Source organism: Seriola lalandi, unplaced genomic scaffold (genome assembly GCF_002814215.2).
Source record: "Seriola lalandi dorsalis isolate HSWRI2012SDOR001 ecotype SW California unplaced genomic scaffold, Sedor1 jcf7180002054914, whole genome shotgun sequence".
Taxonomy (NCBI): domain Eukaryota; kingdom Metazoa; phylum Chordata; class Actinopteri; order Carangiformes; family Carangidae; genus Seriola; species Seriola lalandi.
This window is the reverse complement of record NW_019525466.1, coordinates 1420657-1446367: the sequence shown is the minus strand read 5'-3', so window position 1 is coordinate 1446367 and position 25711 is coordinate 1420657. Positions and strand designations below refer to the sequence as shown.

Below are 25711 nucleotides of genomic sequence, written 5' to 3'. Positions count from 1 at the left end.
CAGCAAAGAGACAGTTTAACTTAGTATAAAGACAATTGCTGGAAACAGCTAGTCTGGCTTCGTCTAACGGAACAAAAGAGGTTTTGTTTCATTTGTCCATGTTTTGAGATATTCATATTCATATAGATTTAGTATCAGTAGTATTAGTACCATAAATCTACTCTATAGCAAGAGCTGAGATTAACCGTCGCGCTTTTATTTTGAAGGCTAACCCGCCCCGTTTCCTGTTTGACAGTGAGGGATTTAACGCGGCAGCATGAGTCGACAGCACTTTGACACCGAGAAGTAGGTAGACCAGTTATCCAAGTTATCTAAGTTATCTCCCTCAGGAGGAACGGTTTGTACCTTAAGGTCAAACCGTCGGTGTGACGCCGGGCAACCGGAGGAATGGCCGACCTGTGGGTTTCCTTGACGGTGCTGGGAGCCGCGGTGCTCCTCAGCGAGGCGACACGCCGAGCCGCGGCGCGTCTGTTCCCCGGAGCTTATTGGATTTACCTGCTGGAAGCGGCGTCCACCTTCCAGCTCTGCTGCTGCACTCATGAACTCAAACTGCTGGGCGAAACGGCCCAGCTGGAGCTGCCGCTGAGCCTGGCCCTAACCTACACTATGACGGTCATCCACCTCCTAACTTTCCGGGGGGCGACGTGTAACCCCAGCGGGGCTCTGGAGAGCGTTTGCCGCTGTACCAGCACCGGCAAGGCGGCCGTCATCCTCATAACCTGCCAGTTCGCAGCTGCGGTAGCCGCGCAGTTTTTCGCAGCCTCCGTGTGGTCGCTGGGTCTGTCAGACATCCACGTAAGGCACCAGAGGTTCGGCTTCAGATGTTTCGACCCCCTCGGAGGGACCGTGCTGGAGGCCGCGGCCGTGGAGCTGGCCTGTGCGTTCATAGTCGAGGCTGCGGCCATGCATGTGCACAAAGTGGACGAAAAACTCCAAGCCCACTGCATCGCTGCTGTCATCACCGCGCTGGTTTACACGGGTCTGTTGATTAACGGCGGGTTAAACGCCAACATGTCTGAAACAAAGGAGTATTGGATATTACTTAATTCTGTCATGCACCACACACACACACACACACACAGGCTTTTCCAAGTTTTGTGGAGATTTCACTTCAACTGAGATTAAAATTGTCCTAAAGGAAAGTCCTGCAGTCATGAGACCCTGTCTTGTGCAGGAATCCTGAGTCAGAAATCTAGTTTTTTAGAAATGTTGTCAGTGTTGAAATTGTGCCAACATAGTGCTCATCAGTAAATACTCACATTATAAAAGCTTTTTACACAGGGTCACGTGTTTCAGCACATGAGCACTGTTTGTTCACCCAGAAAGAACAGTGTTATTTGAATGTAATTATTGGGAAACTAGATCCAAGTCTAACATTGGCTTAGTTGTTAGTAATTATATAATAATAATATAATAATATAATAACAGTTTAAGTGATAATGATATATAAAAGTGTGTTTTAAGAGAGAAAAGAGAATAGTCATTAGTCGTAGTCCTATATTATTGAAAAGTTTCATGTAAAATGAACAACTTTATTTATATAGCACATTTCAAACAAGATAGATGCATGAGAAAAGATTAAAAGGAGGCTAAAAGAGAAATTGTTAAGCAAATAAACTACAAATAAAATAACAGCTAATTATATTTAGAGAACAAGTGTCAGAGGAAAAGCAATATTAAAAAGCTGATTTTTAAGATATATTTAACTGTACATATTTCCAATGAAGCGTCTCAGATCTTTGTCACAGCAGGTTTCATCACAGATGAAGAGACTCGGTCAAATTGATGCTGTTTCATGTTTCACACCTGACCCCCTGCTGTTTCCCTCCCCCTCTGCAGGTGGGAGTATTTCAGGGGCTGTTTTTAACCCCGTCCTGGCTTTCTCCATCCAGTTCCCCTGCAGCGGTCACACCTACCTGGAGTACTGCTTTGTCTACTGGCTAGGACCGATCCTAGGTAAGGAGCCAAAGTGACAGATAATACTACATAGTACTACATCCCAGTACACACACTTGTGGTATTTGGGAGTTGGGAGTGCTAAAGCATCATATTTCTGGTAATTGCCACTGACACCCAGCTGCCCCTCGAAGCATGTGGAGGTATATCAGAGACACAGTGGATCAATACTCATACAATACAAAACATTTTAACTTGTTTTCAATGATTCATACCTGAAATATCTTTGCTAGAAGTCCGACTGGCTCCTGTTTGTCCACCACAGTAACCTCCTGTGTTTCTCCACATGTGGTTCCAGGTGTGGCGAGCTGCATCCTGCTGTTTGAGAAGGTCATCCCCTTCCTCTCTGGAAAAAGCACCATTGGGCTGGACGTCCCTGCTGCCCAGAAACAGAAGACACAGTAGCAGTGACGTGCGGACGGGCCACAGTCACCAGAGTTTAAGTTTTCTTTTAAAGATTTTTATTCCCTGTGTCTGAGAATAATACCAGCGTAAATAGTTTTTTTCCCCCCTTTGTCATTGACACTTACGACGGCAGCACATGAAGTCCAGTCATGACTCGTACTGCACATGTGCTACAACGCGGCTGTTGTCTGCAGCTCCTGCTGTCTGTTGTACGGCAGGTTTACCACAAACATACAGATATCAGAGTGAACAGCACTTGTACTGATGTTTTCCCAACATATGCTAACCTAATTATGATGCTAATATGTAGCATGTGGGGGGGGGGTTACAGACAACGTGCTCAAATCAAAGATAGAACAGCTAATGTTGTCGGCTTCCTAGCTGGTGTCTGAAGTGATATTACAAACAATTTTACCAATCAAATTACAGTATTGACACTTGACAACATCAGTCAGAACCAAAAAGTTAATGCCAAGGATAGCTGCTGATTTTTCATAAAAATATTTTTTTATAGTTGTCATGACAGATTTAAAGATATGCAAGCTCATAAATGCAGTACTTAAGTTTTGCCAAATGTTCTTCACATGGAGACTGTGAGAAGCACAACACTAAAGAAGAAGTGAATGTAAGCAAGTGTTACTGTTGAAATGGGGAGTTGCTATTGCTACATCATTACTTTATATGAGACTACACCAAATGGGAAACAACATGAAGACGACTGGAAGCACTGTGGTTTGCAAAACGGGCTGGTTGCACAAATCACCTTAAGTCTTCTCCTAAGGTTTCCTTAAAATGTTAGTATTTAAGCTTTTCTCCTTATCTTAGTCTTTAACTTCAGGAATCACTTAAAGTCAGTTAAATTGTTGCACAAAAGACCAAAGTTCACCGAGGTGAAGTTCCCGTCGAAACTACAGGAGGATGTGATAGCAGCTTCTTTAACGTTACGAGCTTCCCAAAAGTGATAACAGGTATCACAAGTGCTAATGTCAGCAAATCAATGGTCTCCATGGAAACCTTTTGAGAGATTCTGTGCAAACCAGAAACTTAACCAAAGCACAGCTAAAGGACGCAGTGCTTCCAGGTGTATTTGTGTTGTTTCTGTCAGCCCTTTTTATTTTCAGTGCACATGACATAAAATAAGTGCACAAAGTGGGACAGAAGACATGTTTTTTTCAAGGGACATTCCTAAAAAAAAAAAAGAAAGATAAACACTATAGCCAAACCTGATGAAAGGCATGTTTATTATTACACTAATTCATAATCTTTTAAATCCCACAGTCCTGAAGCACAGTTAGTTTAAAGGTGAAGTGAGACAGCATAAAAGGTTGTAAGGTTTGGTCCGTGTACTTTGCACAATTATCATAGCTTTACACTTTCAGGTGTCTAATTGCACAGAATATTTTTTTCTAGCGCACTTGATACGTAAACACAAGTTAAAGAAACTGGATTTCACTGTGAACTCTGTGACGCTGACACCGAGTTTTCCCTTTTTAAGTTTAGTTGACCAAAGCTTATACTGTTGAATCTTTGTTTTCCTGCATAAATCATGTTTGACTGTTTGTTCTGCTGCAGGTGATAATTTACTGTTTAACATTAATATTGACAAAGTGTTACCAGTGTAATATTTGCATTGGGATTTTAATAATATTCTGTGTTTTTTTGGGGGGGGGGGTTTCTCTGTCAGAACTGCACAAACTTCCATTTCTCTGTGAACCAAGGACAAGGTCATTTACAGCTTTAAATACCTCGAGAGTCTGGATGGTCATAATGTGTTGAGACTTGATGATTATGTTGAGAATGTGAATAAAAATTGATTTTCTCTTACATTTCTGACTCGGTGTCTCTCAGTAAAATGTTGTAATTCAAATGTGTTTCTAAAATTTACTGTTATTTTCAATATAGCAATATTTTGATTAAAAACACTGTTTTTGTATGATTGTCATTGCTTGGTTTATGCTCAATAAATCACCATCAATTTGAATCACTCTACAAGCCCGCCCCCCCCACACACACCACAATCTGCTAGTCCACTTCTTAATACTTTTCCTATTTCCTCTCCCAGTCTTTGGCACTCAGCACCCATTGGCTCCTACTGAAGAGGTAAATCTTTTAATTAAATGAAGTAAAAAGGAGGAAATGGTGCATTTGTTACTGATGCTAACAGAGGAGCTCTATAGGACAGAGGAATAAGAAACTCAGGCTTTGGATACTTAGACAATACTTGATCCAATACAACTGTGCAATACAAACTGGATTTTTAATTACTTAACATTTATGTTATATTGACCAGGGATGTTTAGTTTTGTTTTAGTCCTCCAGGAGGTTTGGATGATCCCAAAGAGGAAAAACCCATAAAATCCCGTCCACCTCTAGAGCACCTGTTACTTTGGCCTACATGGCATCTGTTACATAACATGACCTTTGTGCCCTCTCCTCCCTCCTCCTCATGTCGACTGACTCAACAAAATACCAAGCTCACTCTGCAGCATAGATGAACATTCAACACATAAACAACATGGGACAAACACGAGACGTGGTTGACAGGGATGTGTCAAGAGGTTGTTGATTTTGAACATTAGTCTTAATTACACACTTGCACCACTGTCAGTTTTATGTTACATGCATAGCATTGTAATTGTAGGTATGTTAGCATAGCTATATATGCATGTTAGCATGCTCATGTTAGCATTTAGCTCAAACCAACGCTGTGATATATTAACCTCCTAGGACCTGGCGTCCACATATGTGGACCTCACATTTTGGGTTCTCTAGACCACAATACTAACTTTTCCTCAACAAGGGCCTGGTGACCACATATGAGGATATTATACTGCCACTCAGTAATCGAAATTTAAAACTAATGTCCTCATATGTGGACATCATTTTTCTCAGGTCCCAATCAGCCTATATAGCAAAGAATAGAGCTCGGGTCTTAGGAGGTTAATTTAGTCAGTATAAACTAATGACATTCTATTAGCATTTAGCAATTGTTAGCATGCTAACAAGCTAAATTAAGATGGTGAACATGGCAAATATACTAACTTAAACCTTTTCTTTAAAAAAAAAGAATATTACTTTGTATTATCTATGAGTCAATACTAGGATTCATATATTAATGTAGAAATACACAGCATTGTTATTACAAATATGTTAGTTTGCTAGCATTAGCGCGTAGCTAAAAGTACATGAACAAAGCCGCTGGTGTAGCTGACTGTTGGTCAAAGAAAATGTTTTCCAGTGTATGAGTGTTTTTCAGTGATGAGGCAACAAAAACAAATCCACTATTTAAAAAAGAAAAAATCATGAATTAATTGGTAAGAATGGATTTCTTCTACATAAATCATCAGATCATCCAAAAGACTGGATGATTGACGCTCCACATCAAAAGTCACACAAGAGTGACATGAGGATTAAAACCCATTTTATTATGACAAATGTACAAGATCAGATTCATAAGAAATAACAGTAAAGTTAACAAAAATGTAAGGAGCAGACAAAACACCAACAACCAGTCTACTAGGGTCTATACACAGTGGACAGGGTGTCTTTCCTCCCAGATTCATCATGAGGTAAATAGGAAACTCTGTTAACACTTCAGTTATTGGCACCGACTTAAATCCTCTCTTAACCCCCATCGCGGCCTTTTTGTCGCTCCTCTCTCCTCCGTTCCTGTGCAGGTCTTGCTACTGGTTATTTCATAACCGTGAGATACATATTAATACATTCTCCTTATCTCTGTGGAGAGTATAAAATGGGGTTTACTTAACAGCACAGACATCCACATTCCTGTACTCTGACTCAAACAACCAGAACACACACTTCTATTAGTAGAATTGGGTTTGCTATACTCTGTCCGACTAATCTAAAAGCTAAATAATGTGTATAGAAGCCTATGTTGTGTGCACTGCAAGCAGCACATATAGGTTTTGTCTTGAAAGTCATGTTTTGGCCATAGCCGGTATCAAAACGGTATGATAAATAGAGTGGTTTATCCTCTGTGAAGACCATGCTGAGACTAATTTACAAAATATTTTACATGTTCTCTCTTTAATCAGATTCAGCTGTCCTAGATTATTTTCTACGATAAGTCCCCATCTCCCCAAGTTTTTCTGTAACATGCCTTTAGTAGGTCAGCGCATGCTTACCAATGCAGTTTCACTGCAAACGACAAGATATCCTGCAGCATCTACTTCACGAGTCCTTCAGCACTAATGCAACAGGTCAGGAGATAACAGACATCCTTAAAACATGCCAAAGTTTTCTGGTTTTGTTACAAAAAATGTTCCATTTGTGCCAATATTAGTTCCCTACAAAAGAAAACTATTAGAAACTCATGCAATCCCAAAGAATTGCCCAATATATTTTTCCATGATTAAAAAAATGCCTCTAAATATATTACAGCAAAAACTACAGATATACACACAGACTGGTTCCAGCAGAGGTCAGTGAAGTCATTGGTTTGTTTTTTCTTTTTCTGTCCATTTCCCTCCGTCCAAAAACCGCATCCTGACGCTTCAAAACTAATCATTTCATGTCAAGGTGTTTTATTTTTCACAATCTTGATCTGGGCTGAGGTCTTAAAGGACCCAAACGTCAACTCAAGATTATGAAAAAAAGAGGGTTTGAATAGAAACATAGATTTTGTACATAGGAAGATCCGGGGGAATAGAATAAAAAACAAAAATGAAAAGAAAAAAAGTGTTGTTGTGGAGCTGAGTGTTATTTTAGTTAATAAAAGCCAGGGGTCTGCAGGTTTTTGAACCTTCTATGAAGGATAATGTACAAAGAAAATAAGACACTTTACATTTCAGACAGAGACAACAACAAATAAATGTTAAGATATACAAAAAATACATCATTTAAAAAAAAAAAAAAAAAAAATCACAAAAGTTAACATAGATGTAATGCGGGGAAACTAGACTAGATCTCAAGATTAGGAAGGACAAGATAGTTTTACTTCTGATTCTGTTTCCCCAAACAAACTGGGAGCTCACCACTGATACTGATGGCAGCGCACAGAGTTAAAATAATTATATATGTTTACAATATACAAAAGCTACTCTATCACTCAACAAAAAAGTCCAAGGGGAGGGCTGAGAAATAAAGGCTGGTCAACTGGTTGATCACATATATACATTCACACCTTCACATGATGCAAGGGGTTGAATATATATATATATATATATTTATATATATATGCATAACACTTCAGTATCCAGGGTAGAGAACTGGGAATAACGTGTTTTTTTCATCTACAATAACCAGAGCACACACACCAATATCCTAGCCGGGGTGTGTGAAGGGTTAGCTTATCTTATATGTGATCCAAGTGGACCCGATCACCCGCCCCCCTGAAAATGATTAATAAATAGCCTCATCCAAAGCTTTTCGCAAATTAAAAGGAAAACAAGCCAGAACAGTTTAAAACAAAAGTTTGACATTAAGGGAAGTCGCTTTGTGGAGGAGAGTGAGATGAGGAGATTGATACCACTCTTAAATAAGAAGCTTCAGTCACCTACCGACACATGTAGTGTTGTTAATTAACATGTTAAATCTGTACAAAACTGTAAATATGAAAAAGACAAGATGTGACTTTGTTTTCACCTGGGGGGGGGGGGGAATTATCAAATTTTCATTATACAAATGTTAAATGTCAAAAATATCACAGAAAACGGTATTAAATACTGAACAGTGTTAAATTCTGCAGCTCTGTTGGACTCGATTCAAAATGCTGGAGGTTGGTTGGTTTAATTTAAAAATGGCCGACCAGAAATTACTTACCCCACTAAAATTTGATTGACAACCACAGAATTTAGTATTTCTTTTAAACAAAGTGGATTATATTCTAGAGCATGAAAAATTTAGGATTAAACATCTCAGTGCTCACCAGCCACAGGATATTGTTAAAGACCAAACAGCTGGTAAAAATGATTGTGCATTTAAAGTGAAACTGCTAAGTTAGCTTACCAAATAAGCTGGTTTTTTTTGCCTCTTCAGGGATGATACCTGGGGAAGACCTCAGATTATCACCTGTATTAAAAGGTGAAAAAATAGCACATTATGTCATTGTAACATTGTGTCCAAAGCTGCTTTTTCACACCTAAAAATGCTACCGACTGTGCCACAGTGCAGCGCTATTGGGTTTACCGCCTTTAAACTAGCTTCAGTTTACCAACTAGCTACTGTTAGCATAGCAAGTCATAGCCGCAGCAGGCAAGACAAGCAGACTGGTTCTCCCTCTGGTCCTGCTGTGGCTGCTCTCACCAGTAGAAAGGTGCTCCCTTGTACCGAATCAAAAGTAAAATCAGTCACTGTGCTAAGCTAAGCTAACCGGCTGCTGGCTGCACCTTCATATTTAACAGACGGACATGAGAGCGGTATCAATCTTCTCATCCAACACAGCCAGAAAGCCAATAAGAATATTTATCAAAATGTGAAATCTTTGCAGGATAAAAAGGTAAAACCAAGATTAATTTTTGATGCCCAGAACTTTCTGTCAGTTATGGAATGCCTTGCTTTACTCCCATAAAACATTAAGTCCAAGTCATTCAAATAAACAACACATCTTCAACTATTTTCTACACAATAAACAACTTCAGTGCCAATTTTCCCTACATGTAGATGGGTAACGGAGCAAAACTTGTAGAAATCTTGAACGTGACAATAAAAAAATTAAAAAACAAAAAGGAGACAGGAGAAATGATGAGTGACACGTTACTAGAGGAAGGAGCTGGTTTGGCAGTGGAGCTGGATGATGTGGGTGGTTCGCAGGTAAAATGATTATTACCAAACTAATGAGACTTGATAAGTTGGTGCCCGTATTCATTATTGTACAATCCCACAGTGACAGCATTCGACTGGCGACAGATCCAGTTCTTACTGTGCCGGAGATTGTTGAGAATCAAGCTCCAGATGACACAAGTAAAAAGGACGACAAGGAAGTGTTGGTGGGGGAGGGAATAATAAAGTTAAGCAATATAAAAATACAATACCACAAAAAATGAAACAGTACACCATTTTGTTTTTACAATTGTTCATTATTGCAGACGTAGTCCACTAGGTCTGTGACTCCTAACAGGTCGTCTTCGTCATCCTCCTGCGTCGCCATCTCCTGGCCAACCAGACCGTTTGGTGCAATGGCGGCGGCTGGTGTGGCGCTGATGTTTTTGGGCGGCTCCATATTTGGGATGAGGCCTGGAGCAGCAGGGGCAGCAGGCCGGCTGATGAAGCCCTCCAGGCTCTTTATTGGGCTCTGTCCGTTGGTAGGTGGCACCTCCACCACATTGCTGTCCAATGGATTTGTTCCCTTTGACTCCTCCTCTGCTTTCTTCTCCTTTGGTTTCTCCTCCTCTTCCTCGTCGTCATCGTCCGAGTCTATGCGGTTCACCCGCTTACGAATGGGACGATCCTCCTCCGACGAGTCGTCCGACGAGTCGTCCGAGTCGTCGTCCTCGGACGCTCTCCTGCGTTTTAGTGCAAGACGTCTGCGTCGCTGCCGCGAGTCTTCCTCTGAGGAGTCGGCTCTCCTCTTCACCCTCTGATCCCTCGACTCCTCGTCAGAGTCTCTAGAGAAACTCGCTGGAAAAAGAAAACAAGGAACACCTTCAGCTGCCTGTAGCTCTGTTACCAACACCCTGATATACTAAATGTATTTATGCAATTAGATTATTATTTAGAAAATATTTCTGCCAACACCAGGAGTGATAGAAATATCACCTCTATCCTAACGTTGTATTGTAATATTGTACATGATGATATCGTTGGATTAGTTTCCCTCAATTTTAATGGCGTCAAGAGTCAAAGTGTATTAAGCCTAAACAAAGAAAAAACAGCCTGGAGTATTTGTCAAGTAATTTCACACTGAAACACGTCTGTGTGACTTAATGTGTAACATGATGTGTCAATACACGATCAGACAGAGCTGCTATAAAATATCATATAAAGATTTGTATTTGGAGCTTTAGGGTCTGTGAGGAGCGGTCAAACTTTCTCTTAATGACCGTTAGGTTTGGTAACCTGACCTCAGCTGAAGACAGAATAACTAAGACTGCATTAATACCAACATTTCTTTAGTTTGTTTTTTTATTTTCCAAGAAATTTTAAGTCATGTTAAAGACAAGTAGTGGCTCTGCCGTTAATTCAGTTCGAAGGTTTCATGTCAAGAGATTCTGAAAGTCTCTGTCCATGGTACTGAAATGGTTCGTGAATTATTTCTAAGCGAGAAGCTGAATTATTTCATCTGTAAGGATTTCATGTCTCTGAGAAAAGGAAAGGGGGACGAGACTTTCTATGTTCATGCCAATACATTAGAAAAAGGCAGTATTATTATTATTATTACTACTAGCATGTGTGACATCAAAACAAAAGGTCAAGATGTCGTTTTAATAGTGTGCGGCGTGTTTCTGACTGACCCTCGCTTTCTGAGCTGTCCTGGCGACGTCTGGGTTTCATTTTTGCCCGGTTGGTTTCTGCCTGAGATCCGTCAGACTCCGACGTCTCACAGTAGTTCACCTTCTTCTTCTGACTCCGCCGAGACCGCCGTCGACTCACGTCAAGATCACTGTCGCTGAACTCACTGGAGCCTTCAGTCACTGGACACAAACAAAACAAGAACAACGGGTTACAAAATAATAAGGATATTCTGGTCGAAAGAAGGTAGACTCCTCTGCAGTGGAGTGTACATGTTGTTTGAGTGCTGCTAGAAACACTAGTAATTGTTTAGAAATGGCCTTTTGTAAGTTTCCAGAGCCCAACATGAAGAAAAGATGTTTGAATGTTTTCATAATAAATTATTTTAATAATCTGTTGATTATTTAAAATGTTGTGGATTCATTTTCTGATTCATTTTTTTGTAGTTTCAGCTCTAGTTTCATGCTAATAAACTGAAATCGGTTTGTCCTGATTGGTGCAGAGTAACAGTAACATGCCAAGAAAACAGTGGTGTGATAGACAGAGGGGAGCCAGAAAACCAGACTAGGGGTCAGTTTATTGTGTCTCAGGACTAGTTCTTCAGACACGCTGTCCGACCACTTTAGAAATCAAACGTGTTTCAGACGTCCACGCTGGAAGGCAAGTTGAAAAGCTGCGTGTGAAGTTGAGGTGGAGATGAATATATAGTTTTAAAAATGGGGACAACACAGTCTCTCCAGATAGACATTCACAGTGTTGCACTCAGTTGCTCATATTAAAAGTGACAGAAATAGTTGTGTAAGAGTCTGGCTCCTCTCTCACCTCTGGCTGAGGTGCTGGCAGCTGGCCAATCACGGCGTGAAGTGGGTGTGAATGTTGGATCCTCGATTTTGGAAAGTTACAGAAATGGGTGGACAAACAACCCCTGATCCGACATCGGAAAAGGTGCGAGTGGGATGTTTTTTTTTTTTGTGTGACGCTATTCATCCATTCAATTAGCAGTCATGAGTCATGACATTTATGTAAACTGTGACGTGAACAGCTACACTCTGTAATACAGCCACGGATGTCGCTGTCGCAGAGCCTTAACAAGTTAACATCTCTGGTTACGACGAGTGAAGCTGTGGGGGTCGACTGAAAAGCGAGTCTGTCCCTGAAAATCCATCAGCCAATAAATAAAATATAGATTTTATTTATTGGCTCCATGGTCCAGCCCTCGATTAAAGTGTACAGAAATAGATGGTTGCCAGCTGCACAGTGGCAGTTGACAGTGCAACGTGCCGTCTGGATTTAATGTTCATCTTCATGGTGGTTTCTACAATTTCCCTTCTGTCTGTCTATATTTATTTATCTATATCTATTTATGTATAACGGAGAGGGGGGAAAGTGAAGTAGAAACTGACAAACATAAATCTATATACCTATTTCATCTTCTTCATCCTCCTCGTCTGACTCTTCTTCTTCATCGTCCGAGTACCCTCTTGGTCTCCGCCGTTTCCGGGAGCTTCGTCGCCGCTTCGGTGGCTTCTTGCTCCGCGAAGATGTACGATGCTTCCCGCTGCCGTTACTGCCGAAGTCGCTGTCGTTGGAGTCCGCCTCCGATTCACCCTCCGATTCGTTCTCCGATACTACAAACTCTTCTTCTGAGCTGCATGCAAAAAACAAACAAAAAACATACATGTAAATAAATGTAAATGCATCTTTTAAAGTCAAACTCTACTGTCAGTGAAGTTGTGTCTGTTCTTACCTTTCACTGAGGCGAAACTCCTCCTCGCTCTCCTCCTCGTCCACCGTGCTGTCGCTGTCCAGGTCATTGAGTCGCCGGCGCTTCTTCTTGCGCTGACCAGCGCTGGGTCGTGGCGGGCGGCCGTTCTCCTTACCCTCCTCCCCTGCTTGAAGGATGGCGGACATATCCTTCCCTCTGTGGCCTGTGATGTTGGCCATGTCTTTACCCCGACCTGCTCCTGCAGATAATGAACACCCGTCATCAACACCTTAAAGAAAGAACATTTTCTCTTATCTTAAAGGAATACTTTGACATGTTGCTTATTCACTTTTTTGCTGAGATCTTTGTACGTTAAATATGAAGCTATACAGTTGATTAGCTTAGCATAAATACTGTAAACATGGGGAAACGGCTTCGCCTATAAGCACCTTCAAACCTCACTAATTAACACATCCCATTTTGTTTGATTAAAATGTACAAAAATGACAAAATGACAAAAATGAAAAGTTGCGGTCCTTATGTCTCTCATCTAACTCTCCACAAGAAAACATATTTATCTTATTTCAATGCACAACTATTGCTTTAAATCACTTTCCCCACAGTAAGAAGTCATGTCTTCTTACCTCCGCCCTCTGCTTCTTTGATGTCTTCTTCAATCGCCTCCTCGATCGCCTCATCAAATTCATCAAATCTGTAAAATTAACATTAGCACAGACAAGGATCACATTTCACGAATGGTTGAGCACATTGTGCTTCTCGAGTACATCAGCTGTCTCCTGCTAAGAGAATTTAAAGCCTGCTCAAAACTCTGTGCCAAAACCCTGACCGTAAGAAACTCGCTGAATCGCTCCAAGTGAAAAGAAAACACAGCATGCTTAATAAGCACCGGGGCACTAACAAGGTTCGTTACGCTTGTCAGATGTGATAGTAGACGGGATACAGTCACCCCCTGCAGGAGGAAGGGATGTGTCAAGTGTTATGGATCAAATAGTTTCCTGCTAACTGAGAACTTTCTGAAAGTCTCACCGGTTGTTTGGCAGATGTTGACAACATTTATTGTCACTGTAGATAAACACATAAACATATATAACACTACATAGCATTATATTATTTATATTACTATATAATATCATAGGCTATTTCATGAACTTACTATGCGTACTTATATCTACGCACACTACTAAACACATCAGTCACACTAAGTCTCATCTTACAAGAACCACTGACTCTTAAAGACAGACAAAAATCAGAAGTATGTCTCAGTGCACAAACCTGTAGCTGATGGTTTTCTTCGCCCTCGTTGACCTTCGACCCCAGCTCTTACTTCGTTTTGTTTCTTTCTTCTCTTTGATTATGATCTCTGGCTTTTCCTCCTCTACCTCCACCTGTGTGACAGCGACAGTTTGTCATTCACGGTGCAAACATCAACTGGTGAATATTTTTTCCGTCTCATTTCAAAAGGTGTACAAACACACGTCGTACTCACCGAGGGCGTGATGATGTTTTCAACACTGATTCCGACATAAATAAGACGCTCTTTCCTGGAGGAGATAATATACATGAACAAGACTTAGTGCTTAATTTCAATGTCAATAACATAAGACATTTTAACCTGAACCAATATACTGTTTGTTGTACAAATAATTTGCATATCTCTTTTAATTTTCAAATGTTGGCAGTACTGCAAGACTTTTAATGTGAAGGAGCAGCAATTTCACAGTAAAAGCAGTGATTGGAGTTAATCTAAATCTACAAGGAGTGGGGAGAATAATCAGAACATTACAATATAAAGAAATTCAAACAAATATTATGGCCTACAACGGTGGTTCCCAACCCCTTTGGGCTCAAGTCCACTTGTGACTTCGCATCACAGGTTATAGATAGAAGGATTTTTCTTTTTCAGGTAGTCTAATTCAAAGGATTTTCTTCTTCTCTTCTTTTTTTTTCCACAATAAAACAAGCCAAAATGAGAGAAAAGCAAGAAAAAATAAACTTAATCTTGTGAAACTTTATTCTGCTTTCCTTTATTCCCTTTAATCATCTGGTGACCCCTCAGATTTATCTGTGGACTTCTGCGAGGGGACACAATATCGAAGCTGGGAACCACTGTCCTTAACAATTACCACTGAGATGAATCGACCCCTCTGACAACAGACACTAATTTAACAATTTGACAAAACGTGGTAAAAGACGTGGAGCAGGAAACGGAGAAACAGTTAAACCCAAACAGGAGTTAGGAATGAGTAACAGAAGGTATCATTCGCTGCTGGGTGTCACTGTTACAGCTCCTATCACCATATAAAGCACAAGATGTCTCACCTCCTCTCAGCCCGTTCCTTCTTCTTCAAAGCAGCGTCGAGGTTTTGCAGCTGCTCTTCTAGTTTGTCGCAGAGCTGCTTCTGCAGCGGGTAAACAACGATGAAAACATTAAAGCTTTGTTCACATTTCATTTACTCTTTCATATCTTTCTTTTTTCCTCCTGGTACGTACATGTTGACACGGTGGACAGAACCACTCTCCGTCGGGGATGATCATGAGTGGAGGCCTCAGACAGGCTGTGTGGTAGCCGCTGTCACATGAGTCACACAGTAAGATCTACAAAGCAGATGTGGACAGATGTTACCATCAACTCTTACTTATTACAAAGTTATTAACACATCTAAATTTAAAAAAAGATATCTGAAATATTCCTCCACAAATTTTCTGTAAGTTTGGCAAATAAATACCAAACAGAATGAATAAATAAAGCCAGTCAGCGCAAATTCAAAACGCTTCATTGTTTCAGCTGCAAACAAAACGAACCCAAAATTAATCTCGAGTGCATGTGTATTGATTTTGGCTGCAGAATGTATTATCTCAGCACTGTGATATTCAGCATCTGTACCCAGTTAACGGTGCCCATCTCACAATCTGAAGCTCTGTGCTCGGATGTTAGTTGCCGAACTGCAACTTTGGAGTCGTAGTGGTTCACCTTTAACTAACTGGAGCACTTCCATGACTTCAAACTAAGCCGTGGAACGGCTCCATCTGCGAGTCACATAACTTTGTTTATGGAGAAAAATAATTGGACTTTTACTCCTGGAATCGGGGGCGCCAAAAATAACTCCTACCACTCTCCTGCAACTCCATTAGTCGGTCTGCCAAAAATGTTAAACCCAGTGTGAAAAATCTTTCTGTGTCTGTGTTACTGTTAATTCCAAATGCTGAGCTCCATATGAAAATCACCAAATCAGTCCTACTAAGAAACACTGCAAAAATGAGACCCTTTGTTCAGCCCAAGTCATCCACGCTCTGTGCTTTTGCTGTTGTCGTCTTTCTGTTGATTATTTTATAACTTTTACTTGTTTTATTGTATATTGTATAGTTTTCTCTGTCTCTTCTATTTTCTTTCTGAACACCACCTGCTAATTAATTAAAAACACACAAGTGCAAAATACAGATTTGAGATTTGAGATGTTGTGAGATCCTGTGGGGACCCACCAGCTCGGGGTGATTTGGAAGACCACAATGTTTGCAAGGGTCGTCGTTGGGAGGTAGGTCGTCGTCTGAGGATGTCGAGGAGTCCGAGCTCCGCCTTTCTCGGTTCCGGTTCCGCCTCTTTCTGCTCCGCTCGACCTTGTAGTCTTCGTCGCTGTCGTCCTCATCCTCACTCTCCACCTCGTCGCTGGACTCCTCGTCGCTGTTGTCTTCCTCATCTTCAGAGCCTTTCTTTTTACGGCGCGTTCGAGTGTTGGACCACCGGACCTTCCGTCTCTTTCTCCCCTTTAAACAAACACAACATGTTCAGCTCAGTGAATCTTATTTGCTTCACAACTCAAGCAGCTGATAACCACTTCGATATTCAAGCGATCATGTCAGAGTCAGAATCGACTTGAGAAACACATTTGAGTCAAAGCGTGATCCATGAATCCGGACTCAGAGAATACAAATAAATTTCCAAACATGAATTTTGTAAAAACGTGTGATGAATTTGTAATAAATCCAGAAACGTGGCGGGCTTCACAGAGCAGAGCCCGTCGGATCAGAACCACCTGCAGGCAGGACGTGTTTAGAAAGGTGTTGATTGGATGTGAATTTTAATGTGGTTGTAACACCTCAACATTTTATTTTGAAAATGTTTCAAAAGCTGAAATATGGCTGCATATATTGTGAATATTGTCACCTGGTGAACAGTGTTACCTTAGGTTTGGGTTGACCCTCCTGATCCGCCTTTTTCTCTCTTGGTTTCTTCTGAACAACCTTTACCACCTCCTCCTCCTCTTCCTCGTCCTCCTCGTCTTTTTCCTTCTCTGCTTTGTTGTCCTCGCGTTTCTCAGCCGCCGGAGCAGCCTGCGATTTCTCCATCTTCCTGTCGTGGATCTCCACGGCCTTCGGCGTCGGTCTAGAGATCCTCGGCGATCTCCGAAGAGATCTCCCCGTGTTTGTGTCGGACTCTGAATCCGCCTGCCTCTCTTCTCTATGAAGCTCAGCTTTCCTTCGGTGGGCCGGGGGCTTGACTCTCCGACGAACACCCTCCACCTGAGCGCCTGTCGGAGCTCCGCCACCGTTTGCCACCTCTTTTTTTGTCGCAGACTCCTCTTCTTCACTTTTGCTTCTGCTTTCCTTGTCAGATGGTTTATCAGCAGACGGTTCTTTGCTGGGGCGGACCGGTTTTTCGGTTTCTGCCGGGGGTTCGGCGTCAGCGTCTTTGCTCGCGTTTTGGGAGCCAGATTTCTCCTTTTTGGTCGAGGCTTCGCTCTCTCTACGAGCATGTTTCTCTTTCTTTGCTCTATCAGTTTTTGAGGGTTTATCTACCGTAGAATCCTCTTTACTTTCTTTGTCTTGACACAGGTGTTTCTCACTGTCCTTTGCAAGTTTCTCATCGTCTTTATCTTTTTCACCTCCCTTGTCAGCATCCTTTTTACTTTCTGATGATGGACGCTCTTCCTCGATTTGTTCGGGCTGTTTGTCAGACACCTTTTCCTCTTTTTTATCAGATTTTTTACCAGTTTCTTCGGAGGCTTTCGTCTTCTCAGCTGGACTGGATGATTTATCTTTCCCTTCAGATGCTTCCTCTGTCGTCTTATGTTCGACAGAGTTCATCTCAGTTTTGTCATCCTCTTGTGGCTTTGTCAGATCCTGTTTAACGGCCTCTGCCTCTGCTGGCCCTGACGTTAAGTCGCTTATCTTGGTAACATCACGTATCGTACTGTCTTCACAGTTGACACTTTTCTTTGTATCCTGAGGCTTTTCCATCTTTTCAGGCTTTTCCATCTTTTCAGGCTTTTCCATCTTTTCAGGCTTTTCCGTTTTTTCAGGCTTTTCTGTTTTTTCAGGCTTTTCTGTTTTTTCCGTCTTTTCAGTTTTTTCAGGCTTTTCCATCTTTTCAGGCTTTTCAGGCTTTTCAGGTTTCTCTGAGGCTGCGCTTGTTTTCTCTGGAGTCACCTCTGTGTCTTTCCTGTTATCGGGCTTCTCGGCAGGTTTACACGTTTCGGATTTATCTACCTTTTCAACAACCGAAGACGCCGCACTCTCCTTGACGTCGGATGTTTCCTCTGATTTCTCACTGACTGACGGCCTGTCGGCTTTTTTAATGACAGTAGACGTTTGACTGACATCTTGAGTCACTGTATCGTCGCCGTCTTTTGCCATCTCGGTCTTTTCAATCACAGATGGCAATACAGTGTTTTCAGAGTCATCAGATTTCTCTGGGGGACCCTCGCCAGCAGGCTGCGCCTCTGTTGTTTTAATGACGTCTGGCTTCTTTTTCGGTGCCGAGTCATCAGATTTTTCTACATTAGTATCAGATGTTTCCGTTTCTTTAGCAGCTTCATCACTAACTTCTGTTTTCTTCATGTCTGTTACAGCCTCTGTCCTCTCTGCCGTCTTAGTTTCTTCAGCCTGACTGGACTCTGATGTGTCCATGTCTACACAGGCTGGTTTTCCTCCTGCATCTTTTGATTCAGCCTCTTTGGATGTGACTTTATGATTTAAATTTAGGTTGTCTGAGTCATCCGTTGTTAATGTTTTATCAGGTTCCTTTAATGCGGTCTTCTCGTCGACAGTACAAGACTCTTCTGTATTGGCTGGTTTCTCTTTGACTCCTTCAGACTTTTCATGATTAGAAGACTTCTCGAGTGCATTATTTACATCTTTAGGTAAAGGTGGCGACTCTGCTTTCGGTGGCGGGGGCGACTCGTGTGCTTCCTTCTTTTCCGTTGCTGCGGTGCTTTCCTTTTCTACCTGCAAGGCTGGATCTTTCTTATCCGAGTCCGTTTGTTGTGACGCGACCGCCTCTTTGATCTTCTGTGCACTGCAGGCTTCGTCTTTCTTATCTTTCGCGCCCTCCTTGTCTGTGGACGGGGAGTCGTTTTCTCTCACTTCTACAGATTTACCTGCGGCTGCTTCGGTCTCCTTCTCTTTGTCGACGGCGGCGTCTTTTAGTGACTCGCTCAATTGACTCTGGACATCTTTCTCTGACGCAGGTTTAATTTCACCGTTAACATGATCATTTACGCTCTGTGCTTTCTTTGTCTGATCAGGAGTCGCGTCCGCTTTAGGAGCGTCCTTGACCTGAGAAACAGATGGGATTTGTACTATGATAGCACTGTTCTTTTCAAAGTCTTCACTAAACTTCATTCCTCTTTTTTTCAAAGGGATTTTGGCCTGCTGGTCGTTCTTCAGAGCCTGCTGGATCTCCTCCGCACTGCTCCTCTTGGCCTCCTCTCCCTTTTCTGCCTTTACTGATAAACACGGTGTTTCAGGGGCGGCTTCACTTGTTGCTGTGCTTGTCTTAGTGTCCGACACCTCCACTGGCTCTTCTTTGATGTTCTGGGCTTTTGCGCTGACGTTTTCTGAATGGAGCTCCGCTTCAGCTCTGCCTTCGACGATGCCATTCAGGGACGATTTGGCCTCAGACGCTTCAGGTTTCAAGTTATCTTTCTGTGTTACTTTCTCACTGTTCTCCGTCTTTGGTGAGACTGGGCGGGCAGCCTTGTTGGAGTCTTTGCTGTCTTCATCTGATGTTACGTCAATCTTTTTAACTTCACCTGTAATACAAATAAAAGATCAAATGAAGAAGATCAGGGCTGGAAATCTTTCGGAATTTAATTCAGAATCAATTTTTTGATTCAAACTATTTTCTGATGTTTTAAAGGCAGCAGAAATGGCAGCAGTGATTATTACTGCTCTCAGTGATTCACACTGTGACCAAACTAAAAATGAAAAACCTAAAACGTTCTTAGAAAAAAGAAAAGTGACAATAATAAATAAAATAAGCTGAGATAAGCAATTTAAAAGAGTTTTACCACCTTCTGATTTGTCTTCATCGTCTTCACTGTCGGGTTTGGCTTGTTGTTTTTGCTCTTCGTCCTTTTTCAACAGCGCAGGGTCAATTTGTGTCTTGAGCAGAGCCACAACCTCAGCCAAGTCGTTTCTATCTCTGCAGGGAGAAAGGTGTGGAGGAACAACACGAGAGTAAATAACACGGTTTACCTGCTTTTATTGACAACATTAACATTTAAAGTTCATTTCATTCACCGGTGCCTGCAGCGTATTTTTTTTTTTTCCTCCATGAAAACATCTTTTGCCCGTTTACCTGACGATGCATTTCCACGTCGACTCGTCCAGGTCGTCCTGCTCCTCCACATAAACACGCACGTTGTCGTCTTGGTCCAGTTGAAACCAGTACATCTGCCCGTCTTTGTCTCGCCCAATCGGCTGCAGACGCATCTTATCTGGGTCCTCCTCATTGATGGCGGTTTTAAACTTCACATTTTCATCAAACTGACTCTCACACAAATACTGGAGAAAAAAGAAGAAAGAAAGGCACAGAATGATTCTTTATACCACACCAGCTATCACAAGATGTACTGTACATAATTATCTTCATTGGTTTCGGTAAAATGCAACATACTTCAACTGCGGGAGAGAGAAAACTAAAGTATAGAAACAATTATTGTTGCTGAATGGACGATTCACGGCAGGCAAAGTGGCAAAGATAAGTTAAGATCTGATAGTAAATGTTAATTTCACTGTCAAGAACATTCATTAACAGTCTAGAGAACGTGTTGCCAATTAAGCTGATTATTTTTACTGGTTTATTTGCATTTCTACAAGCAAACAGAATTATTCTATTAATAAAGTTAAGCATATGTTGCTGTTTTGACACCGGGCTGCTCACATCCGGAGGCAGGGTTTTACAACACAAGCTGTTTATAAATCCTTCACACAGTTTTTTAGTAACTCCTGAATCTAGTGATTCGTGAATACGCTTTAAAGTGACAGCCCTGGCGTTTTATCATTAACTTCCTCTTCATGATGGCCGGCTTCTCACTCCACCTTCCCGTGTGGCTCCTGTCACTCTCTCGTTCACTCACTCACTACCGAACTGGGTGAGCAGTGAATTGAGATTTAGGACACTTACTAATCATCATCACTTTGTGTCATCGTTGCAGGTTTTGGCGGCACGTGACTGTAATCTCGTCTCATCAACAAAATGCGGCACGGTTCAGGGCTTTATATGGTGGATAAATTTCACATTCGGACGCTCAAATAAAATGGCGGATGTGACGACCCTCTCCACCCTGCGTAACCTGTTGCTTCCCGTGTGTGGGGGCTTCCCTTTGCAGGAAGGTAGGTAGGCAGGTGGGTGTTGCGAATGGTTGTCAGTATCTGGCGCACTTTGGTTTTGGTTGGCGTTTGTTTTGTGTTGTTTCTGTTGCGCCACCATCCAACCTTGCACTCGCTCACTTACACAGCTGATCCTACAGATGACACACGCCACTGTTAGTTTAAGTTCTCCTCTTAGATTGTCATGTCATGGCCGTGCAGCTCAGCCTGGGACAAGTCGGGGCTCGTCCGGCTGTATTTGATTTGTTTGTGGCCGTTGTTTGGAGGTCTTGATTGATGTAGGGTTTCGTTTGCACGGGAAGCAACAGGTACAGAGGCTGGAGAGGTTCGTCACACGGACAGCAATGAAGCTGCAATAAAACAAATCAACAGGCTGCCATTTTTAAGCAAGAACTTACTTTAAGTATCCCCGTCTTGCACTCCAACGGCATCTCCTTGTATCCTTTTTCTTCGAGTTCCCATGCCCATGTTGCGTTGAACTCCTGACACACCTGCAAGGAAAACGAGAAATTAGATATTTAATCTTACAAATCAAGTGGTTAATTTTTTTTTTCTGTTTGTTGGTAGCATTTTAAGACTTATTCATACGGACTGACACATTTATGGTGGTGCGGTCAAAGTGTGTTGTAACTTGACGCTCTGCCATCTTTGTTTTAGTGTCAACATCGTTTCATACTAATCCTTCAAAACTCAACAGTTACCAAAGTTAAATCAACACCTCTGTACGTCACAGGCTTCACAGTTGTAAAAGATATCGTCTCCACATGGTGAAGAAAACTTAAGTCCAATTCCATAAATACACGCTTCAGTGTTACAGTAATTGTAAGCAGGGATTCAACAGACAGTCAGAGTGTCCGATGAGGGTTTGAATGTGATTTCAGATACTTCATCTCTGTTCTAAAAGCTGCACAAATCAATATTTTTCATATCAACTATGGTTCAAATGGCTGATGTGAAAGGTGGCTTGTAGTAATGAGCCCACAGAGACTCATCACTCGATTGTAGTTCACCTAGATCCTTGTTTTGGTTTCGCTTGAATCGTAGTTTGCTCAGTAGCGTTGCTTACATATGTTTAATAAAAACAAAAACTGCAAATTAAATATTTACCTTGACTAGATACTTCTCCCATCTGTCTGCTGACACCGACTTGCCGATCTTCCTCAGCAGCTTGACGTGAAGATCAACCAGCAGCTTCGGGACTGAGGAAAGAGTCAACAAAGTGGTTAGTGTCTAAAACCAATTTCAGATAGAACTTGTCGAGAACCGTTTGTGAGAGAGATAATGATCTTTATCGTTCTCCCAGCCCTCAAATATTCCTTTTACACTATAATATTCCATAGAAATGCAGATGTAACATGGTACGACAGTAATGCAAAAAATAATAATAATAATTTCAGTATCATATGGTTTCCCCTTCCCAGCCAATATAAGCTTGAGATCATCAGCTTGATATCAGTGAGTTGATTTGTGTCCACTCTAAAGAGAGACTCCATAGTGATAATAATAATAACAACAATAATAATAATAATAATGATTAATATTGTTGTTATTATTGTTATTGTTATTATTATTATTATTATTATTATGAAAAGGCATCTAAAAAAACACAAAAAGGTAAATTTCACAATATAGGGATTATCTTCCCTACCCACACCACACTGGACCAGGTCTAGGTCAAAAACCACTGCACATATACTTGGCAAATCTGGACTAAATTACCAAGAAGAACGTAAAGACTGTTTCAGATTCATGAAAACAAAACATACTAATTGAAAAAACAAAACACACACAGACAGGGCAACTTCGCTGTTTTTCATCTGGTCTGTTTAAAAAAAACTCACTCTAAAACAAACAAAACATTTTTACAATATTTTACAATATAATGATTTTTCATCACAATGGACCAGGTCTAGATCAAAAACAACTATACCTATTAAGTCTGACCCTGTTAACCCCAAGAAGCTCCAGACTGTTTACAATCTAGTTTCAGATTTGTGAAACCTCCTTCACAAATAGTAATGCAGATGTCAATGTGAGGTGAAAATTATTGGACACTTGGCGCCTGCGCAAAGCAACAACTGTATAAAAAGGTGTCAAGTCAAACACAATAAGAAGGATAAACGGAAGTTCACCGACTTTAACCTAATTTACACCTACAAGAAGCTTAATCTGTGGCGTATACCTGCCAACAAAGGTGTGGAAATCACACAAGTGTGCACGAAAGAGTTACTATATGCACAGCTAAGCAATAAATGTGGATTAAATCATGACAGGATCATCTTTTAGGTGCCAAAATACGTTTTGTTTTGAAAGCTTGGACCGGATGTGCTCGTTGTTGCAGGTGGCTTGGCAGAAGCAGTGCGAAACACTACATGACAAAATATTTTAACTGTAAATAAAGTGCACAATTTCGTGTCTGTCTCACACAACGACACCTTTACCGATTAACGACCGCAATCAACTATGAGTTGCATGAATTATCACCTCCTTTGCCGCCTCGCAGACACTGTTTTCTCCGCACATTTGTGTCCTGTGTTGTGTTACGAGGAGCGTTACAGTGGCAGATAAAGGCAGCTTGGAAAAAATTAAGCCCAATTCAAAAGCTAAAAAGTGACAGAAAACCTCGACTAATTCGGCACCTTCGCACTTGGATAACCGTTAAATTACACACAGACACATTTTCTACTTCGAAGAGCAGCTCTGGGACGCAGTTAACTCACATTTAAGTAAAGAAGAAGGTTAGAAAACCACACAATAACACACAACTAGCTAACATAGCTGCTAGCCTGCTAGCACGGTACCATTATCATTAAAGCGGCGGTGAAGTCTGGGGGGTGTTTCTGCCCTACCTGAGGATGTGTCCTGCAGATATCTCTCCAGCTGAGGAAAAGTGAGCTCCGGTAAGTCCAGCAACGCTCCGTACCGCTCGAGGAAGGAGCAAATGACGGCGTAATTCGGACACAAACGGGGGGAAGAACTCGCCGTTGCCGCCGAAGCAGCCATCTTTTCCACACCACTGTCAAGCTAGCCGGAATCAATCCAACTGCTTCCGGTGTTAACAAAATAAAACGTCGGACAAAAGAAAAACAAACAAACGAAGGAACAAAAATGAATGAATGAATGAATGAATGAATGAATGAATGAATGAAAAAATAAATGAAAAGTATCTCAATTGCTACAAGTAAAGTTGAAAAGTAAATTTCCCTCACTTTTACTCCTCACAGACCTAAGACTTGTGGTAGGAAATTGAAATAATTGAGTAAAGTACAAATACCTCAAAACTGTATTCAAGTGTAGTACTTGAGTAAATGTACTTCACAAATTTACAGCACGGAGATAATGAGATATCAGAGTGTTAGCTCATTGTGTAGACTAATACTGTATACAGCTGTGGTCCATCCTGCAGCTGTCCCATAGACATGGGACAAGATGGGTCAATAACAGCAGCAGTATTTGTATTAAATTGTATTAAATGTTTTTACAGCAGCTTATCCATCTAAACCTAAACATTATTGATAATTAATACTGATGTTTTAATGTGTACACAGCATGTTACTGTCATAGCTGCTTAAGTGGAGCTAGTTTTAACACATTTATATACATTACTGTACTCGAATACACTATTTTATTTATGTACAATTCAAAAGGAAAGTATTATACGTCTTATTCCGCTACATTTATCTGACAGTTACCTCACAAATTAAGATTTTACATATAAAACACAAAAACGAAATATGATGGTGTGTAAAATTTTCTGGTTTCCTTCATTTTTTATGACAGTAAATTAAATATCTTTGGGTTTAAGAGTGTGGATCAGAAGACATCATTCGGCAGATTAATCAATAATGAAAATAATCTAAAATTGCAGCCGTAGTTACTTTATTTAGATGGCTGCAGACTCTATTATTTGGTTTCTGTTTGAAAGTCTGAGTCATGATGCGATGAACTCATTGATGAAGTTCAGAGCTCTCAGAGCTTTGAGCTGAACCACTGGTTCAGAAAATGAACTCCAACCTGCAACATCTAATTTTTTGTCTTCTTCTTTCACATTGATATTTGACACATGGTTGTTATAATAAATATTGATTATAGCTGTTTTAAACTGCTGTGAAAAGCTGTAACACAACAGAATTCATCAAAGACAAAAAGGAGCGAAAGTTAAAACTGTGACATAATTCAAACAGAGTCTTGTTCATTTTATGTAAGCTATCTTTATTTCACATTTATTTGTACACAATAAATACAGTTAAACATCCACTGGTGTGTAAATATGTCGCTCGACAGCCTCTGCAGAGCTTACATTGTAAAACGTGGGCAGTTTGTCACTGAATTTCAGATTCAGACTCAACGAGGAACCAAAACCAGTAGCAAGTTAACAAAAACAACTTCTCTGTTGGGAAAAGAGATCTTTCATTATTTTATTTTTTTTCTTCTTTCCTTTTGTTAATACAACAGGGTAAATGCAAACTTCAAAAATAAGTTTGATGTCATTCAGATCTCAAGGAGATCAACGAGAACACAGCAACATGGCTGACAGATATCTCTTTTTCCTCTGATCGAATCGAACTACGGTTTAATAGGTTTTTATCCTAATTCTAAAAAAAA

At 41.0% G+C, this 25711-nt stretch overlaps 2 protein-coding genes across 3 annotated transcripts; one reads left to right on the top strand and one right to left on the bottom strand.

Moving 5' to 3' along the window:
* Window positions 1-227: 227 nt before the first annotated feature.
* On the top strand, window positions 228-4187 carry LOC111673205 (aquaporin-11-like). Its single transcript, XM_023430885.2, has 3 exons — window positions 228-979; window positions 1840-1956; window positions 2255-4187. Exons 1-3 carry the CDS (start codon window positions 388-390, stop codon window positions 2359-2361), a joined length of 816 nt encoding a protein of 271 aa, XP_023286653.1. The 5' UTR covers window positions 228-387; the 3' UTR covers window positions 2362-4187.
* A 1578-nt stretch (window positions 4188-5765) lies between these two features.
* rsf1b.1 (remodeling and spacing factor 1b, tandem duplicate 1) lies at window positions 5766-24112 on the bottom strand. 2 transcript variants are annotated; one of them, XM_087169782.1, is made up of 16 exons: window positions 23956-24112; window positions 22214-22305; window positions 21505-21597; window positions 20073-20278; window positions 19786-19916; window positions 16676-19524; window positions 15977-16258; window positions 14987-15091; window positions 14816-14895; window positions 13983-14037; window positions 13769-13881; window positions 13120-13187; window positions 12518-12764; window positions 12192-12418; window positions 10773-10952; window positions 5766-9939 (listed from the first exon to the last, which is right to left on the bottom strand). In XM_087169782.1, the coding sequence occupies exons 1-16, from the start codon at window positions 24107-24109 to the stop codon at window positions 9386-9388; spliced, it is 5436 nt and encodes a 1811-aa protein (XP_087025908.1). In that variant the 5' UTR covers window positions 24110-24112; the 3' UTR covers window positions 5766-9385. The 2 variants fall into 2 exon arrangements, with proteins under 2 accessions (XP_087025908.1, XP_087025909.1); XM_087169783.1 differs by having other exon boundaries at window positions 12518-12734.
* Window positions 24113-25711: the final 1599 nt, after the last annotated feature.

Coding starts and splice junctions, on each gene's coding strand:
- LOC111673205 (XM_023430885.2), top strand. CDS start 388: ATGGCCGACCTGTGGGTTTCCTTGACGGTGCTGGGAGCCGCGGTGCTC. Junction 980..1,839: donor CACCGCGCTGGTTTACACGG/GTCTGTTGATTA, acceptor CCCCCTCTGCAG/GTGGGAGTATTTCAGGGGCT. Junction 1,957..2,254: donor CTGGCTAGGACCGATCCTAG/GTAAGGAGCCAA, acceptor ATGTGGTTCCAG/GTGTGGCGAGCTGCATCCTG.
- rsf1b.1 (XM_087169782.1), bottom strand. CDS start 24,109: ATGGCTGCTTCGGCGGCAACGGCGAGTTCTTCCCCCCGTTTGTGTCCG. Junction 14,896..14,986: donor TCTGTCCACCGTGTCAACAT/GTACGTACCAGG, acceptor TACCCGCTGCAG/AAGCAGCTCTGCGACAAACT. Junction 13,188..13,768: donor AAGAAAACCATCAGCTACAG/GTTTGTGCACTG, acceptor TTAATTTTACAG/ATTTGATGAATTTGATGAGG.